This window comes from Perca flavescens, chromosome 7 (genome assembly GCF_004354835.1).
Source record: "Perca flavescens isolate YP-PL-M2 chromosome 7, PFLA_1.0, whole genome shotgun sequence".
Lineage (NCBI taxonomy): Eukaryota > Metazoa > Chordata > Actinopteri > Perciformes > Percidae > Perca > Perca flavescens.
This window is the reverse complement of record NC_041337.1, coordinates 22,658,486-22,679,067: the sequence shown is the minus strand read 5'-3', so window position 1 is coordinate 22,679,067 and position 20,582 is coordinate 22,658,486. Positions and strand designations below refer to the sequence as shown.

General features: G+C 40.0%; 1 protein-coding gene across 1 annotated transcript in view; it reads left to right on the top strand.

The window, feature by feature from the left end:
- Positions 1-20,582, top strand: part of phactr3a (phosphatase and actin regulator 3a) — a 33,655-nt gene that overhangs the window by 12,182 nt on the left and 891 nt on the right. Inside the window, exons 2-11 of the mRNA XM_028582380.1 lie at positions 4,872-5,036; positions 7,028-7,195; positions 7,755-7,970; positions 8,542-8,770; positions 9,084-9,334; positions 9,986-10,139; positions 19,148-19,203; positions 19,550-19,611; positions 19,732-19,872; positions 20,246-20,322. Coding sequence (XP_028438181.1) covers positions 4,872-5,036; positions 7,028-7,195; positions 7,755-7,970; positions 8,542-8,770; positions 9,084-9,334; positions 9,986-10,139; positions 19,148-19,203; positions 19,550-19,611; positions 19,732-19,872; positions 20,246-20,322 — 1,519 coding nt within the window. The remainder of the gene's footprint in view (positions 1-4,871; positions 5,037-7,027; positions 7,196-7,754; positions 7,971-8,541; positions 8,771-9,083; positions 9,335-9,985; positions 10,140-19,147; positions 19,204-19,549; positions 19,612-19,731; positions 19,873-20,245; positions 20,323-20,582) is intronic.

The window sequence follows — 20,582 nt, the reverse complement described above, 5'->3', positions numbered from 1 at the left end:
TGGATGAGTCATCGGAATGCATTTACCTGAGAAGCACAGCTAGTTTTGGTTTGTTTTGGCCAGAACATATTTATTTATTAGGGTTAATATGGACCGCTCAGTAGCGTATACAAGGTGTTTTTATTACCCTTTAATATTCATAATTTAATTTAATTCTCATTGTAAAATGAGAATGCTGTACTCTAGATGGGACTTTCATTTGAGAAACGACTATTCTTTCCTCACCTAATGAAGAACATTGCAGTATGAAAAATGGAAAAACAAGTACATGACCTTCAGTGGTGGTTATGGTCATCTGCCTAATGAATTTACAGTTGCAGAATTGTCGAAAATGCATTTTATAATAAAACTGTCCTGAAGAGAAGAAAGATCTTTTACTCATTAGTCATTTTATTATTTATGTATTGTTGAATATTGTTCATTGGGATGAATATTGGTTATTGGATATGCAAATCTATACATAGGAGGAATTTGTCTGTGACAAAATTCAGAGCAGTGACAAAATAAATCTCGAAGAATGCTTTATGATACAAGGCTTTCAAAAGTAATTAAAGTCCGTGTTGGGTGGATTTTTTAGAGGCTGAATAGAGTCATTTTGTGATAATCTCTCTGCTTTCCTTTTATTAAATCACTCTGCACTTGACTACCATTCTTGAGCTCAGCCTTTGTCCCTCATTCATACTCTTTTCATTTTTTCATTGCCTCAGCCCTGCTCTTCACTCTCTCCCTGCGAGTTGTTAACTGTGTGCCCTGACTGTGCCTGGGCCCCCTAGGCAGCGAGGCTACGGACAGATGGCAGCACAGTTGTAAAGCCAGGGGGGTAAAGTGAGGAGGTTAGCTGGCGTGGCAGAGGGTAAGGAGGTGGTCTATTCAAGGGCACATTGTCAGTTGCCTGCGTGGAAGGAGCAGGGTGGCTTTAGTGAGGAACCGAGGCACCATGTGGCCTGATAAAGATGATGGGAGTCAAGGGTCGGTCTGATGTTATTTATAGCTGTGATGAGACCACTGAAGCACACACACAGTGTTGAGCAGGAAAGGTTGCACAGTGAGATTTATTTTTGTGTAACTAGCCACAGGTTTGGTTTAGAGGTGCCTGCAGCAGGGACAGTATAATAACAAGATTCTACAGCCATGCTGTATGAGTTGTTGTGATGCTATGCAAGGCTTTACTGAGACTCAGCCCTGCTTTAAGCAAAATGCTAATGCTGGCATGGCAACCTGCTCACAATGACAATGCTAAGAAGCTCATGTTTAAATTATTTATTTTAGCATATGAATCAGATCTGGGCAAGAAATTAATCTCAAAATTATATAAAGAAGTGGAGAATTTAAAAGGTCATAATACAGTATATATAAAAGAAAAGTTAAGAATATTTGTATGCTCTGTATACGTGGAAAACATATGTGTCAGATGTTAAATGCTAATGGGACAATATTGAATGGAATCAATAAAAAAGTTAATAAAAAAAAAAAAAAAAAAGCTCATGTTTACCAGGTATAATGTTTACCAGTAACATTTTAGTTTAGCATATGAGCATGCTAACATTTGCTAATCAGCACTAAATACAAGTAGAGCTTAGGCTGATGGGAATGTCATGACTTTTGCAGGTAGTTGGTCATAAATAGCGTTGCCAGATGGGAAATGTTAAACTATCATACCAAAGACTTAAAACATTCACATGTTGGACTCTGTGCTCGTGTTGATTAATGTACGTTGTCTCTTTTAAATAATAAATAAAATCTAAAATAACGATCATATATTGAGGAAAATGATTGTAGTCGTAACCATGAGAACAAATAGACATAAATGTGCAATTTTACAAAACACAACTCTTGCCACTCCTACAAATCTACCTACACCGGTTTTTTTAAGCAAGCGGACGAAGCTATGATGTGTGGAAGAGGGGTCAGTGTCACAACAGTTTGCCCACCACAGGCACTTGGGAATGGGCTGTGCTCAATGTGTACATGTGGGGAGAGATCTTATGCTCCTGAATGTGCTGACAAGCTGGTTAAGTGGGGTGTGGTCCCTGGTGGCACACAAGCACACTCTGATGTAGTCTTCTTGCCAAGTCACATTATCACATTGCCTACTTTATTCCACTCTTAAATCATTTTGGAAATCACACTGCACTAATGCAGAATAGAGTGTAGCATTCAAAGTTTATATTTGCCTGCACCCCTGAGCTTGTTTATGGATTATATTCATTTGCTATTGGGAATTACATTTTTTAACTTGTTTAAAGCCGTGACACCATCACCTGATTGGAATTACAGTGTGTGGAGACTAGTTGGAGAGGACTATGGGCATACAGCAAATGGCTGTTGGTCTACTGCATCACGTGACACATGGATTTAATACATCCTATTTGCGTTAGCATATTAATTAGAATCGCACATCATCACCACATGGTGAGTGTAATTCATTCATGCTTATGTGACACACATTTTGATACATCCTCATCCGGCGGATAAAAGAAATCTCCATGTGCATGCATGTGTTTTCACCTAATTCCTGTGCTCCTGTCATTTTATCTTAACAACCACCCCTTCTATGAAAAATGAAGAGTTACTTGATATGCATTATAAATAGCTGCTCCATGATTGGACGAGCCCAGATTCTACTGCAAGCTCTTCCGTATAGCAACAGCCCCCTCCTATCCCTCCTTCTCGCCTCTTCTCCCTGGAATCCCCTTTCTCTCCTCCTCCCCCCTCCTATCTCCTTTCCTTTTTCAAAAATGCAGACAGATCTCGTCCTCCATGTGGCTTCACCCCCTACCCACAATGCACCGGGTGCTGCCACTGGCTTTAGATGTGGCAGGCAGTTGTCTGTGTAGGGGGCTTCTCTGCTCTCCTCCTCTCCTCTAAGCTACAGACTGACTTGCTCCTCCCGCTGGCTCCCACTGCTGCGGCAGCATCTGGATGTGGATGTGGTAGCTATGGCAACAGCAGCGGGCCTGACCCCACCTCTTCTGCCTTTTCTTTTTTCTCCACACACACTCTGCCTCTCACACAGACACAACGCCTCTACCCCCCTCCCCCCCTGCTCCCCCTCTTCTTCTCTTAAGCTTTTTGCTCTGCACGACTGGGTGCATTTCCTTCAAGCTTGACCTGGATTCTGCGTGTGTGACAGTAGTGATGATGGCACTGTGAGAGGGGTGTGTATGGTCAACTGACCTGTTTCAAGGAACTCTTAGGGTCAAATATTAAACTGGAAATTAACTCCTTTCATCTCATCTATTCTACTTTACTTCTCCTCCTGTTTTCTGCCATTCCTTTTCCGTTTCTGTTTCTGCTCCCTACCCATGTGCTTCAGGGCAAAAGGAAGGGAATGCAAAAATGCATGAAAAGGAGTCAGCTGTATTCTCTCCTCCATCACTGTATACTCCACATCACACCCTGAGCCCCTCTACACCCCCCTCTCCCCAATCCCTTCTTCTCTCCAACCTCCCCCATCATAAATACTTGCCTCCTCCTCAGCTGAATATTTTAACAAAGATATCAGCCTCCTTAAGGCAAATATAGCTGCATTTGTGTCACATTGACGCATGTAGCTCTTACATACATGGAATATATTGTACATTTCCTCTTTCTTGGCTCTCATTGTGACTACAACCCAGCAGCAATGTTCGCACATGGATCTGTAGACCCCCACTTTGCCTGATATGAGTCACAGCCTTCCTTTAATGAAATACTCATTTCCTTTAAAGAAAGAAATGGCTCTCTGTGCAGGGATGACAGCACAGTATCTAGAAATTAATATCATGGATGCATACCGTTGTTGTTTTTTTGTTTTATTTGTATAATTTTCATTGTTAAACCTTTCATTTGCAAAATCAGCTCACTTATTTTCTGATGTTTACAGTATGTTGGGCTACTGCCTCCTGTGTGCTTTTAAGTTGCTGTGTACTTTAAAAATTTTATGTGGACTCCTGGAAGATCAGCAAGCATTTTGGGAGCTAGGTGGGATTCCAAAAAAGAAAAAGGAAAAAAAGTACTTGCCTGCATGCAAAACATAACATGAACATGACAACATGTGGTTCAGTCATCCTCAGACATAAGCACAGTGTAGACATAAACACACACATATCATCATGGCTTTGTGGGATGAAATTATAAAAATACACTGCATGCTACTCATGTTTCTGCCTGCTTTGTGGCATTATGGAACATATTGATATTTGCAACTCCTGAGAACACTGATCACTTGGGGAGCCATGTCTTGTAAGAGCTAGGACAGAGAACATGTACTGTACATGTAGCATAGGAGTGGTATATTAGAAGAAGAAAAAAAGGTTGGCACATTAAAACAATCCACCCTGCTTTATCAGGAAGCCAAGTCTAATGCTGTTTCTGGGAAAGCACGATGCTTACACACCTGTAGATCTCCGGGGAAATGCATCTTTTGTAGCGTCATGAGGCTGTCTGTGTCTGTGTGCTCCCATGTTCCCTCCAAATTTGGACTGTGAGAGATATTTATTTTGATACGTGACGTATGGCCCAGAGGAAGGGGATTCGCAGGGAAATAACAGTCGTAATAGAGTGTGCCTTGATCAAAAAGTCTTTCTAATTCAATCTGTAATTCACTTGGAGTCCATCATGGTTTATTCAGTAAGGTGAGTATACTAATTGTGCTCTGGTTTCTCTCCCTCCCTCTCTCTCTGTCTCCTCTCACCTACTTTTGCACGTTTTTTTTTTCTTCATCCCTGTGTCCCGACCTCCATACTTCCTTTCCCCTTTGCCCTCTCTTTACCTTCACACCCTGCTTTTGTTCCTTCTCCTCTACACACCCTCTCCCACTCTTTCCTTACCCCATTTTATCCTCCTGCAACAACTCTTGGACTTCTTTTCCTACTCCACTGTCACTGCAGTAGAGTTGATGGACCAGCAGAGGGTGCTGAGGACTGGTTGTCTGGTGTCCGGGGTCCACACTCCACCCATCCGACGTAACAGCAAGCTGGCCACCCTGGGACGCATCTTCAAGCCCTGGAAGTGGAGGAAAAAGAAAAATGAGAAGCTAAAGCAGAGTTCCACAGGTACAGTGCTGGATGGGTGGGTGAAGTGATGGTAGAGGGTGGCTGTAGATTTCCTGGTATACACACACACACACACACACACACACACACACACACACACATTCAAATGCACATTTCTCCTCATCTCCTCTAATGAATGAGGTTAGGAAGCGATAATGAGAGGGTGTTGGTGAAAAGATGTAGCAAGTCATGCTCCAACTGTTTGAATGAAGTCAGTCCTCATCAGTCTTTAATCACGCCAAAGAAGAGTTTTATACATTTTAACTTGGTTATTTGGTTATTGAGCACATTTAAAAAGCTTGAGAAGAAACAATCAAACAGTGTTTGTTGGCTTACTGACTTATCTGACATAGCCTAAGTGTGTGCCTATCATGTATTGTATTACCATTACATTTCAGTCACAAGAGTTAAGCATGCAATTTGTTCTACTAAACAATTCAAATTTTCCCAAGTTACGACTATTTCCAGTCAAAATTACATATGTCCTTGCTCTTTTTCTACAAAACAAGAAACAGTATGAACCAGGGATGCAACGAATCCAGGATTTGGCTTCGGATTCGGCTGGATATTGGGCTTTTTGACGGGGAAAAGCATTAAATGCTTAAAGTTTGGTTCATGTTGTACAAATTGATTATGAACATGTACAAAGTATGTGATTTCCAGCTACCATCTTTGTTCGGATTAGAAAACAGTGTCCCTATTTGGAAAACGAGTTTGAAAATAATAATTAAAAAATTTCATTCAATGATTTTTCATTTTTTCATCCTAATGGTTACAGGAGTGTGAATGTTCTGGCAACCCCTTAATTTTTCAAATGTTGCCTGGTATTTCTTTTTCGGAAAACCGTATGTTTGTTTTTTTACAGTTTTCTTCCAATCATTAATTCGGATAACTGATTGTTAGTAAAATAATTACACAATAAGATCAGATCGTCATGATACAATTCCACTGAAAGTTGATAACTTTAGTCACCTTGTGTGCTTGCTTTTAAAAGCAGGCATAGCAGGTATCTAGAGTATGCCAAGCATTATATTTGCTGAACACGTGGCTAAATGTGATGCTCTTGCTGTAATGGAGAGTGCTATTGAATCAAGGTGACAGAAAGAGTGAATGTCATTTAGGGAAATGGTAGTCTCGTATTGCCAGACCTTCCTCCACAGCGCTGCAAAGTAAGGTCTGGCTAGTCCACACAGCATTCCAGGATAGGAGAAAAACGTGCTCTTTTTTATTGGCATTTTTTTAAACCAATCACAATCATCTTGGGCAAAATAGCCTCGGAAAGGAACTTGTTTTGGTGGAACGTGTTCACTTAGGGAGGCGAGCTCTGGAATTAAAATCACTTTTAATTTTAATTTTACTCCAAAAAAAGAAGATAAATCGGTTCTAGCACGGAGCATGTTTCACGAATCGACCGGAGTTTAGAATGCCAAAACGAAGAAAGCGGAAGGTGAGGGACATCCGGACAAAAATGAGGGACATCAGCGTCACCGGAACAATCCCGTAAATGAAAGGTCGTCAATATAGACTAGGTTGATCACATCAGAGGTCTGTTGCAGTGTATCTCAGTCCATCCCCCCAGTAGCTGGACCTGCCTTTTCATCGGCTAATTTTCCCCTCAAATAATATACATTTATTTAACAAAAAATATATATATTTATTTTCATTCACATTATATCTATATATGTTTGGAACGTTTTTTTTTTATTTTCATTGCTATCTCATTGGGCACAAGGTGAAACTAAATCCTCAAACCAACTTAATTCTATTGGTTTAAACTACACAATGTAACAATACTCACATCAAGGAAGTAAGATGGTCTCAAAATGCTGTTTCATAGATCAGCCGTCTGAAAGGAGTAGTAGAAATGGAAGAGATTAAGCAACAGGAGGAATGCATTAATTACTGCAGATGATTCATATGAATGTCACATATTTTGTTTTTTCCATAACACAAAAATCATGACATACTCCTCCCGTCATATCCTCTCACAGATGTAGCATTATCAAGCAGTCTTCTATGCCACGACCCAAACTCCCCCACTCAGGGCTGCTGCTCAGATGGTGCAGTCCTGCTTGGAGGATTCGGGGGACCTTTGAGCCCAAACTTCACAGTCAGCAGTGTGGAATACCTTGGTCCTGAAGAGGAGCTTCCCCCTCCAGGTAGGACAATCCCTCACAGTACTCAGAGTCAACTAATCAATGGACATTATAGATCTGCAAAAGCAACAGATGAGGGGAAATTTGGGTTTTTAAAGTGGCTGGGTGTGAGTTTCCTCAGCTTTATAGTAGATCAATATGAGAATATACAGTATAAGATTGCTGTGAAACCAATCTGAATGAAGGCGAGGAGAGATTTGGACAACAAAAGTGGTTGGTGTTATGATATAATTTAATTAGCGCTATATGTATGTATCCTAAGTAAAGGTTTGACTTAATTGTGTTCCTTTTTTATTTTGTATGTAATCCTCAAAGCTATTGCTTGATGAAACTGAGACATTTGTGTCAATTCTAGTGTGTCCCTACACATGTACCATTAGAGGGCAGCAAAGACAATTAAATGACGTTCTTTGCCTCCACTCTCATCTGCCATGAGAGGTACACAATATGCAGTACAAAACCAGAACAATACAGTTAATTCCAGTAGGGTTGGTCATTGTAGAAAATGCTATCAGTAGAACCTATACAGCAAAACTAATTTTCCTTCATTAATATACTCCAGTAGCTGCCCCTCTCCAGGACTGTGAACGGGTGGAGGAGAATGTACTATTATCGGCGGACGAGGGTGGTGAGGAAGTGCACCCTGCCGGGGATTTACCTGAGGGGCTGCAGGACATGGGCGAACAGATGGAAGAAAGACCAGAGGAAGAGATTCCTTCAGGAACGTCCCCACCACAAGTAGCTCCGAAACTTTTGCCCCAGCTGAGTACTGGAGATGGTGAGTGCTGTGAAGAAAGGTCACTGTATCTCATATAACATAAATCTGAGGGGTCCTGAGATGATCGATGGGAGGGGAACGAAAAACTAAACAAGATTCTACCACAGAAATTTGTGCTTTTCTCCAATCTTTTACTTTAAACCACTTTACTTTAAACCACTTTTACAACCAGGTGAGCTACCAAAGCACGTTTTTGTTGTGTGAAATATTGGATAATTTGACCTCTTTGGGCCACAGCAACAGTTATTTATATGAGACTGCAGATGGCAAGTTGGCAAAGTAGTTTTCTCTCTTTTTTCTTAGCAACTAGTGGAGTTTGTTTTCTTGTGTTCACATTTTCCCTCGATGTTCAATTTTCCTCTCATATTAAACATATGTGCAAGTCAAGTGTACTGGGGAGTCTAAATTTCCAAGTAGAGATGTACATGTGTTTCCCAAACTTCAGCTAAGTATCAGATAAACTCCAGCCCCTATGAGCCTGCAGACGGATATAAGGATAAGAAAATGAAAAAAAAAGAAGAGATTTTGTTGATTAACCTCCAGTGTTTATCTGGTCATCCCTCCCTTTCAGATTCAGGCCCTGTGTCGCTCCCCACTCACCTGCCCAACTCCTACCTCCCCAAGGAGCCTCCACCCAGGGCCACAGAAAGCATGGCTTCAATGACCCTGCCTCTACGAGGGCCCATGGCCAACATCTCAGGGTCTCCACATATAGGCAATATGATGCACCCTCCCATGCCCCCTAGCTGCATTATGGAGGAACTGCAGAGAGCCTTCGCTTCCAAGAACAGACACGAGATGTGAGTCCTCAGGTTGACCCCATACATCTGTTTGCATTCGTCCTCACTCAGACATACTGGGACTGTGAATAACAAATGTTGCTTTGTTCAGTCCTACTGGTGTTAAAGCTAATGCTGGCTTTGGTGACTATAATGAGGTTTGCTAACAAATCTTTCATTTCTGACAATACAGCCATTTGTTAAAATATCTCCCCAAATAGATTAAGTCTTGTTTTGTGAAATGACACCCTTAAAATATTTAAATTCCAGATGTTATCCTTCCACTGCTATCAACATTCATCCTACATTTTCCCTCCTCCCTGCGTCCCCTCAGTGTCCATGAAGGGTTTGAGCAGGCCTCACCCCCAAGGCTGTGGTGTTCAGACGGACGGCTCTCTCGCTCCTGCAGCTCTGAGAACCAACACACATCATCTTTCGGAGGCGGCTGTGTAGGAGGTGGAGGGTCCGACTGGCCCAAGAAGGAGGCAGAAGAGAATAAGGAGAATGTGCGGCTGGACCAGTGCTTCTCAAACGCCTCAGGCCTGCCTACCGACTTGGAAGGCTGGAATGACTCTGTCATCTCTGGTGGGTTGAAGAGCTTAAAAGTGTGATTTACAATGCAGTCTGTAAGCATTTCCAAATTTTTGGGTTTTTGTTTTGGCTCTGTACTGTACATATTGGATTTAAAATGAAACAATGGCTATGAGGTTAGATGTGACGCTTACATTTTAATGTGCTCACATTGATACTGGGAGCGCGGCATCCTTGTCTTAGTGCACTGTTTTGTCACGAGACCAACCAGTGATCCTATCAGAGCTAAAATGAGCGTAAATATTGGCCTTACATTTGTCAGGTGGCTCAAAACACAACTCCAACTAAATGTTAATGTTGCTCTGTGGCTGCTGGGCGTGTCAATAGGCAACTGATGCTTACAATTTCACCTTAACGTTATAAAGTGGCTAACAGGATCAATTAATGCTGATTTAACACATAAAGTCAATGTTTTATTTCAGATACAATTTGTTGTAGTTTGGAACCGTCTGAACAGAGATGTGTTTTCTATTGTTTTTGCTCTGTACTGCAGCTATCGCTTGGCGTGGATGTTTGCTGACAAGATATGAAAATGAAAACACTGTGATTCTTACAATAATATACTAATATATAATATACTTCTATACAAAGAAAGATAATAAGTTAGAGTTTCCTGTGTGTTAATGCGTGTATGCATGGTTGCAGGCACACTTCCTCGCAGGCTAAGGAAGGAGTTGCTAACTGTCAAACTACGAAACAGACCCAGCAAGCAGGAGTTGGAAGACAGGAATATCTTCCCTGCCAGAAGCGACCAGGAGCGACAGGAAATTCGCCAGCAGATTGAGATGAAACTTGCAAAGTAAGAAAGGAAATGTTCTCTACATTGCTATCTGAGTATCAGTGTTATAATTATGAAATGTTTTAATGATAATAGTAACAGTATGTTTTATTTGTTATGTCCTTGCTTAAATATCCTTTATTATTACTCTGCAGTTAGTTAAACATTTCTCATTTATTCATGGTGCAACAATGCCAACACATGACAGATCTGGGCAATTCTTGTTGCAGGCTAAACCTGTATGCTTAATTGCTTCTTCGATAAACACTTTATAATACAGGTAGTAAGGTAATAACCCGACACCTACCGGGTAAGTCCTCTTAAACTTACTGTGTAATATCGTTGTATGAATCAGTACATATAAATACCTACTGGTTTCTACTGGTACTTAACCCTTGTGTGGTGTTCATATTTTTGTTACACAGCCAATGTTCCTGCGTCTGGTGGACCCACCACATGATTAGGCTTTTAAATTAATACAGCCATAACAATTGATGTAAAAATACTTAATAGATGTTTACTTTAGCTCAATTATCAATGATAATATAATTTATGATTCATATTTGCCATTTACCCCTATAAGATCACATTTATGATCATGTGATCATTTTTGTTTTTTGTGAGAAAACAAGGAAATTCAATTATAAAAAAGGTAAAAAAAAAAATAGAAACAAGATGTTTGATCATTATAGGTGCTAATTTCATAGAACTTAATCGGAACAGGTGAAAGTGCTTGAAATGTAATAATTTTGTAACTTTGTGTGGGAATAGCAGGTGCAGAAAGACAACATAGTTTCAGAGCACCTTCATTTAAATACACTTGGGTCCAGTAGACCCGAACACCTCATATGTAATAGTTATGTGTAGGGGGGGTGTACCATGTGCAATCATTGAAAATAAGTAATTTTTTATGTTCTTCACAGAAAATGAGCCAAGTTAGAATAAATAATAAATAGCATAATTTTTCTTTTAGCAAACATTGAACTCCACACAATGGTTAAAGTGCTCATATTATGCTTTTTGGCTTTTTGTGCATGTTATAGGTTTACAAAGTGAAAAAGCTCAAAATCCACCCCAAAGGGACTTACCATCTCCAACAGAAAACACAGTTCACAAACTGCTCCAAACAGCTCTATTGTAGTCCAGCGTTTACTTCTGTGTGTCACTTTGTAACACGTTATAATGCTTGCCTAGCTGCTAGTGTGGCACGCCCTCATACTCTGCTTCTGACTGGCTAGTAGTCCTTACCTAGCTACTGCACATGTGCGACTGCCAACAAAGATGGAACAGAAGTGAGATGCTAAGACAGAGAGCTCAACATACAGGGTGAAAAGAGGAGTTGCAGCAATGTGCAGTACAACAAAAATATATGTTTTGTTGAAAACTAAACCATGTAAACCTATTCTGGTACAACCTCTAAATACAATTATGAACTTGAAAATGAGCATAATATGAGCACTTTAAATCTAGGTACTGGTACAGGAGAAATTACTTATAGTATTTTAGTAAGTACAAATACAGTCCATTTACTTGGTACTTATGGGATATTTTAGAGAGTAAAGGAGAAATTACTTACTGTAAGTATTTTAATAATGCCACGTTCCATTTACTTTGGAACTCAAATTTATCGAGGTCAAAGTCGGAAACACGCCCCCTGACCTCAGATTTACGAACTCGGAACTCGGACAATCTTGCAGTAGCCCAAGTTCAAAATCCAACATGGCTGCCCCCTGTATCAACAGTTGCAGTAACATAAAGTTATAAGCACTTCTGTCTTATTTGTGTCACTAAATCAGTCGTTCACACAGGCATGTTCAACTTCTATCTGTGGACATGTTGTTATGCTGTTTGCATGCACAAAAAACGGCGTAATGCGTTGTTATCAACTGATATTATATTGCTAACAATAGCTAACCGGGCTAGAGCTAATGAAAACAATGAAAATCCTAATAGAACGCATTCAACTCGGGTATGACGTCATTCCCAGCTCTGGCTTCCGAGTTCCAAGGTAAATAGAACGCGGCATAAGTACTGGGTAGCCTACTTGTGGGTACTTTTGGGTGTATTTTAGAGGAAATGAGAAATGACTTATTGCCTACTGTAGCCTCGAAGATCTAAAACAATGTAAATAAAAAGACACCTCGATGCAGCAGGTGTGGATATTGACTTATGTTTAATGTGCCAGCTAAATCAATTTGTGTAGGCTAAATCAATTTAGCCTACCTCTCAGTTGTTTTGCCTCCCTGCTAGCTGGGCGTTTTCCTCATAGTAACATTAGCAATACTTTCCAATTGCATAGATACATTTTATGTGTCTTATGTAAAAGAGTAATTTGTGAAGCAGCAACATAATGTACTATGAAGTAGGGTTTGGAAAATCACATCTGAAAACTAAAATTTTTCATGTGTTCTTTTTTTTTATTATGGCCCAAAGCGGAAAAAAGCAACAAAACTACCCCAAGCGACAGAAAATAAATATTTAATGGTAATAGATTATAGTCATTAAGAAATAACATAACAGTTTAATGTAGAGAATATAATAAAAACCTTTTATATTCCACCCCAAATGCCTTGTTAATTGTGTACTGTAAGTAAAAGCAACAATAGAAGAACAGGATATTGCTTGTTATTTGTGTAAATAAGTGAGTAAGTACAGGAGAACAGTGGCTCCTTCTAATAATCTAGCCCGTGCCCTGGATTTCACAGGGTAAGACACTGTAAGTACAGGAGAACAGTGGATAATCAGAAACCAGAAGAAGAGAACAGTGCATACTTTGTTGAAATGTATTATTACTGAATCTTCCATAGCTGTGCACTTGAGAAAGGTAAGTGTTGCCTACTCCAGCTTCCAGATATGAGCTGCTGCAGTTCTGGATGAAGGTTATTTTCAAAAGTATACACCAATTTTGAAAGTTCTCAGCTCATTATTTTTCAAAATATAGTAGAGGACATATGTCTAATAAATCCCTGGAGTGTGGGTGTAGCTTGCCTGCCGAAGGCACACCTGTAATACATTTTATAAATTAATTAAATTAATAATAATTGTCACAACTGCTATGACAAGGTCTGAATAAAATAGTTTTACTATACTTTCAATCAATCAATCAAAAAAAAAAAAATCTTATATAATGTGCCCCTCATTTAACAAGGCTTTGTTAAAATTAAGTAGTAATAATAGAAGCAAAATTGTATTAGTGCCACAGAAATTACTAACATAATAGTAATGTGTAAAAAAGCAAGCCAGTTTTAAGGTTTGAACGAATTGCTGTAGCATGAAATGAAAATATAGACTTACACATTTGAGCGTTCATACATTAATACAAAACTGAACTGTATGCACACATGAACACTATAAACCATTCCATCTGATGATAAACATCTTTCTATCTATCTATCTATCTATCTATCTATCTATCTATCTATCTATCTATCTATCTAAGCAAATGTCGTATATGGTTTCAATGGAGCACAGAACAAGATAGTTGAAAATCGGCAAAGTTTCCCTTAAGTTACCAGCTAACTCTAGCGATAGCTTTGGCTAACAAGGTGCTACAAAATGCTGAACAAGACATTTTTAGGCAGCCAAAATGGTCCAATTAGCCTAACTTTGATGAAAAGAAAACACACAGTGAGAGGGTCAAAGTTTAAGACGAGAACACCCAAAACACGTTAATGGATATTTTAATATACAGTGCCATGATAAGCATTGCAAAGCCTCTGTCCTGATTGACAGGTCGGCGTGCAGCCCCGCCCTAAATCATGCACTGCTTTATTGTCTATTTTAAAATAACTGGGACCATAATTTACAAAATGAACATCATGCTGTATTGAATACTTAAAACTTCTGATTGAGACCATAAACTTGTCAGGAAAATGTTTACTGAGGTTATACATCAAGTGAGAAGTAGGGTCATTTTCCCATTGACTTCTATGCAATTGGACCTTTTTTGGAATAAGTGAAGTCGCCCCCTGCTTGAAATTAGATAAAATGCAGGTTTAAGGTACTTCCCTATTGGCTTTACATTTCAGTCCCGGAAGTTGCAGCTTGGGTTCTGATTTATACAATGATATTACACCATAAGTGTACTCAGTGCCAATCCTTGTACTGGGAAGCATTTTTATTATATTCCACAATAGCACTTAAACACTAAAACTGAGAAGATTCCAATGTGGAGAAATTGTATATCTATTCAAACCAGTGAGGTGACCAAATGGAGTAAAATCCTAGAAGTCCTTTGGCGCAACAACTAGCTCTCAAAAGTCGTTTCTGTAGTGCAACGATCACAGACAGACCCTGCTTCCGGGAAATCTCTCTGTGCAAGATGCACCGCTGATGTTGATGATGTGCTCCCCTGTCAGGACATGAATAGAACAACTGGCTTTTCTAATACAACTGAGAAATGAATGTGCAAATACTGAGGGCAGCAGTCTTGTGTGTGAATGTGTCACAAGACCCAGGTTCTTTAACACCAGCATATCAAACGGGCACACCACAGCGTTACATAACCTGTTGTGCAATAACTCGCAGCCAGGCACAGAGTGCCACCCACACTTTTCAGAGAACAATATCTATCATCTGTCTGTGAGACTAGTAATAATACTGCCTCCCTGATGTATTCTTAGATTCACTGGAAGAGCATATTTTATTGTTATTTGTGAAATGTAAAGGTGTTCACAAGCAAACCACTTGGTGAGGATGGAGCACGACTGCAGCTTGCATAAGAGCCAGCCGGGTCTGTTTTGAAGACAGAGGTTCCACAGCTGCTTGTTACATAAAGACATAGTTCTACACAGCACCAGGTTCAATTGATCTTGAACCAGTCTTTTTGATTTATAGCTGTTTAAATGTCAGAATAATACAGAATAAATTATTGATCTCAGGAGGATCAACAAGGATTCTTAAGCTTTATTTGTGTGCTTCATGCTGACTTTGCCAAAAAAAAAAACAACTTTGCTCCAGGATTTTAGAGGCTGTGTTAAATGTACGCACATGTAAAAGGCTTTTGGCATCTGTTCAAGTTTATTGCTTTGTCTGGAGTTATTATCTGTAAAGCCTGAGGTTTAAAATAACTCATTTATAATATTATTTCTTCACCTACAGTGTCAAGCAAATGCAAGAAAATGCCTTTTCATCCTATAGTATATGTGTAAATTGAAGGCATACTGCAGCATTTTGGAAGGAAATCCTGGCTAAATATAGCTCAAAATGGTAGGAGGAAAAAAAACTCATTTCCCCTGGGCATTCATAACGAATGACAAAACAATCCATCCCACACTATCCCGCCACAGATTCAATCTGCTCTTTTTTTCCCGTCCTATCTGCAGCTCACAATGAAAACCTACTGTTACATTTGATGCCGATCAAGCAGAAAATGGATGACACCACGTCTGTCCGTTGTGTCAGTGATAGATGACCTTTCTATCTTTAGAGACTCCCAGCCTAGCACTTGTGCTTTTTCTAATCTTAGCTCATGAAACTGTTCAATAATGCATCTCCATTTTCTCCACAAATGTATTGTCGGGGAGTTACTGTATATCAGAAGAAATAAAGGGAGGTTGCTACCGTACTTAAAGTGAGAATGCTGGCAATGGCTAAATTTATCTCCTTGCGCAGTTGGCAGCTGAAATAAAAGAACAGACTGAAAGCCTTTGCCACCCACTCATTGCTTTTGTATTCCTTAGTTTGGATTTTTCATTCCTCCCTTGGCTGGCATAGTTAGATTTTCTATTCTAACTCATTTTGTTTCAGAACATCCTGAGTGGGAAATGGAAACCCTCATGCCCTCAGGCATTTATGCGTCATCATCGTATTCTGGGGGGATACCTTTCAAAATCTTGTTTATGAAATCATACCCTAAACCCAGATATAGAAAGCAGTGGGTGAGACACAGTATTAGTTATCCCAAATAAGCAATCTTCTGTCAGCTGAGAGCAGCAGAGTAATAAGGTGTTGTGATCCATGTGGCTCACAAAGAAGGACATCCAACGTTGTCACCGAAATAGTATTTCATATCGACAGCGATCTCTGATTTATTCAGCCAACCAAAACTAAAAATAGCCACAGACTCTCTGTAAAGCACATACAGCTCTGTGTGCAATAGCGAAATCCCCATTAGTGTGTTGCTAGGGAAAAGTGTTGTTGCTAAGCAACTCAGCGGCCAGGTCAATAATACAGTGGATGGTCGTATTCGCTGGGGCTTTGGAAGTGATTTTCTGTTTCATCTGTTTAAAATGTAACACTGTAAGAGCTCTGGGAACACTCGGTTGGTTTATTGAAGAGTCGTGAAGCACAAAAGCTGTGTCGGGATGTTCCCCACCTGATGAGATTCTAACAAAGAACCTTAAAAACAAGCCTACACTTTGATAAAAGGGGGAACCTCACAGAGAAGAAAGATATAAAAAGCAAACAGGAATAAATGGATCAAACTCCAATTTAATCATTACATGCAAAATGCTGAATTTTTTCTAGGCCGCTTTCTTGGTGTTTGTGTTCCATTTTTATTCTTATTTCTCAGAAGAGGGGAGTCAACTATTGCATTATTCCTCATGATATTACGGGATGTCTAGACATACATGTATTAATTGTACTCACAACTGTACACTCTATCTTAAAGCACCTTGAAAATCCATCAGCTTATGTTCGATTATTATTTATGGACTTCAGCTCTGCATTTAATTGTATTCTCCCTCAGACACTGTTATGTAAATTACAACAGATGGAGGTGAACCCCTTCATCATTAGATGGTATGGTTCTTTTCTGACAGACAGGAAGCAGCAGGTAAAAGTTAACTCTATTCTTTCTGATACTCTGAACATAAGTACAGGTGCCCCTCAAGGCTGTGTAAGCTTTCCTTTACTTTTTATAATATACACAAATGATTGCAGAAACATAAATAGAAATAACCACATTATTAAATTTTCAGATGATACGGCCATACTTAGTCTACTTACAAAAGACTCAGATATTGATATCTATAAACAGGAGATAGAAGAGGTAGTGAAGTGGTGCAACAGGCATAACTTGACACTTAATGTAAATAAAACCAAAGAAATGTTTTTTGACCCCAGGTCTATAGGAGATCATAGCACACTTCAAATTGAAGGTGTACTTGTTGAGCAGGTAACAACATATAAGTATTTAGGCATACAATTAGACTGTCAGTTACAGTGGTCCCATCAAATGGAGTATGTTTGCTCTAAGATATGTCAGCGTCTGTATTTTTTAAGACGACTTAGAGTTCATGGAGTGGACAAAGAGATCATGATACTGTTTTACAAGGCAGCCATTGAATCTATTGTTCATTATGGTATTATGACTTGGTTCGGTAACCTGTCCATTAAACTAAAATCACAGCTACAAAAATTGATAATAAGGGCTGGCAAAATAATTGGCCAAATGCCACCAACTCCTCTTCAGGAGCTTTTTGAGGAAGTGGTGATGAAACAGGGTTGTTTGTGCGTTATTCGTTGTTTATTGAAGCATGAGGAAATGTATGACTATGTTGTAAGTTGGTTAATTGTATGTTTATTGTGTTATGCGTGATGTGTCGCCATCTTGTTCTCTCGAGTGCCCAAGACAAATTTCTCCTATGGGAGACAATAAAGGCTTATCTTATCTTATCTTAATTAACACTGACCTGATTGCTTGCGTGTACTCATTACTGTATAGATATCTACAAGTGTGATTTTGTGTCCGTGCAGAAAGCTGTTTCCTCTGCCAGTGTTTTAATGTAGAAAACAAATCTAGGACAAATGCTTGTTACATAACGCAGTTTATTACTGATGCCTTTCTGTTTCGATGGTGGCATCTGTTGACACACATTTGGTTTTAAGTTGGCGTAAGTCTCACTTTGAATAATAAAACAGGGTTTAGAGTGCCACACACACACACACACACACACACACACACACACACACACACACACACACACACACACACACACACACACACACACACACACACACACACACACACACACACACACACACACACACACACACACACACACACTTAAAGGACAGAACTATAAAGTGTCCAGTGTTATCTTGGGTGAGGGGGGATAAAGAGAGTCCTGCAGCGTGGCGGCATTCTGCCCTCTCTGTCTTTTCAACCTTAGAAGGTGTGCCGTGGGGTGTGCCGCATGCTGTCTGGGGCTGAGCCCATGTTGTGCAGCTCACATGTATTATTTATACAAAGTATCAATAGTTCACACGCACAGGGGACTCCGGGAAAACATTGGATTTTGGAGACCTTTTGGATGCTTTGATGGTGAGAGAACGTGACAGCTTCAAATGAATGCACTACTGTAAGTGTAATCTGAATGTTTAAACTTGGTTATTAGAGCAAAGAAGAGATTGGAATTGGATCACATCATAAAATAGGCAAAGTCATATTTTGAATCTATCAAGTATTTTATTTCCTGTTGGAGAAATTATTTTTCTTGCTTTAAAAAAAAAAAAAAAAAAAAAAAAAAGAGGGTGTTTTACGTGACTGAAATGAATAACAACGTGGGTAAAATGAGTGTGCCAGTAGCCCAGTGTACCCCAGGAGGAGGTTGGGGATGCCTTGAGTGGGAGCCTGTTAAGCTCCGCCTCCTACAAATTATGTATGCAGTAACCGGGGAAACTAGGGGAGTCGCGCACCAGCAGCCCATCACGACTCGGTTCAAAAGCGCCTGTAGTCTGTGTCGGATAATAGAGAGGAGTGCCCGAGCTGCTGCTGCTGCTGCTGCTGCTGCGGTGTAGAGTAAACGCAATACGGCAGCTACACCTGAGATGCAGCATCTTGAAATCGAAAAATAATTCGGTGAATTCTCAAACAAGAGAATTGCGCTTTTTTGACTATTCCTGATGTGGGGATCGCCTCTGCCGAAGCATCACAGCCGGGGTTTGGATGCGAGATGGAGACATAGGGGATTCCTCTCGAGAACGCGCACAGTGAAGAAACTACAGCCGGTTTAAAGAGGATAGGACAGGAGAACAGTTGAAGTCAAAATGGTTCAAAACGTGGTTTTGGTGTTTCTCCGCAGGAGGCTGAGCCAGAGACCGAATGTGGAGGAGCTGGAGAGTAGAAACATCTTGAAACGTAAGTTCAAACACTTCCATTTCGGTCTCCAAACTACCGTCTCCTCACCCGAATACTAATGTTTACAATTTAAAATATATAGCCTATGTGAAATCCCTTATCAAAAACCAGGGCAAGATGATGCATTAATGATAGCACGGATTGCCCAGTGCAGTACATTATTCAGGAGCAGAAGAATGCATGAGTGCACATTTTTCTCTTCACTGTGAACCCTGTTATATATATATATATATATATATATATATATATATATATATATATATATATATATATATATATTACATCAGTTTAATTACATTATTGATATAGTGTGAATTTCTAATTTGTCTGTTTTCTTTTTCCCCAGAGAGAAATGACCAAACAGAGCAAGAGGAGAGAAGGGAGATCAAACAGCGGCTAAACAGAAAGGTACAAAATTGTGATTGTGTATTTTCCATATATTTAGATTTCTTTCCACTGTAGGTTATGCACATGGAGACTCTTGTAGCAGTCAGCTATCAATGTCTGCCAATTTCTTTTGTGTTCCAGCTCAACCAGCGGCCTACAGTAGACGAACTACGAGACAGAAAGATTCTGATCCGCTTCAGTGACTATGTGGAGGTGGCCAAAGCTCAGGACTACGACAGGAGAGCAGACAAGCCCTGGACTCGGCTCTCGGCAGCAGACAAGGTGTGTATTTATGTGGAAAACAGAGACAAATAATATTAGACAGTAAAGAACCCCCCCCCCCGCAAAAAAAAACAAAAAACAGCTGTATGTATGTCAACCTTTATAACCTGCCACAAATTCACAGTTTAAGCCTTAGGTCTTATTACAAAATTCCAGAAGTTCTATACCCTTTCGCTCATCAAGATTATTTGCATGGCATGTTGCTGTTATCAGCTTATCTTGCCGAATCCCCCATATTCTTCAATTTTTTTAGGCTGATTTTGTTTACGCTTCCTGCTGCTGTCACTTTGCTGTCAAGAGGTTGCAGCACTTAAATGGGGGGGGGCTCAGGATGTACTTAGGGATGCACTAATGTTTTTCCTCTTCACCACAGGCTGCAATCCGAAAAGAGCTCAACGAGTTCAAAAGTACCGAGATGGAAGTGCACGCCTCAAGCAAACATCTAACAAGGTTAGTATTGTAGAGCGTATGTCTGTTTGTTGTGTGTTTGGGAATGCACGCATGTTCTATTCTAGGCTGCAGCAGTCTAAATTTAGCTCTCCTTGCTCATGCAGAGAGCTCCGAGGAGCTAAAGATAGATGGGGGCTTGTAAAGGGAAGGGAGGGAGTTGACCTCTGTCGAGCAGAGAGAAATATTAAAATGCCACGGTGTCCTTGGATAAGCTCGTTATGGAAGCCGGGGTCCTTGTTGTGAGTTGTAACAGTGACACA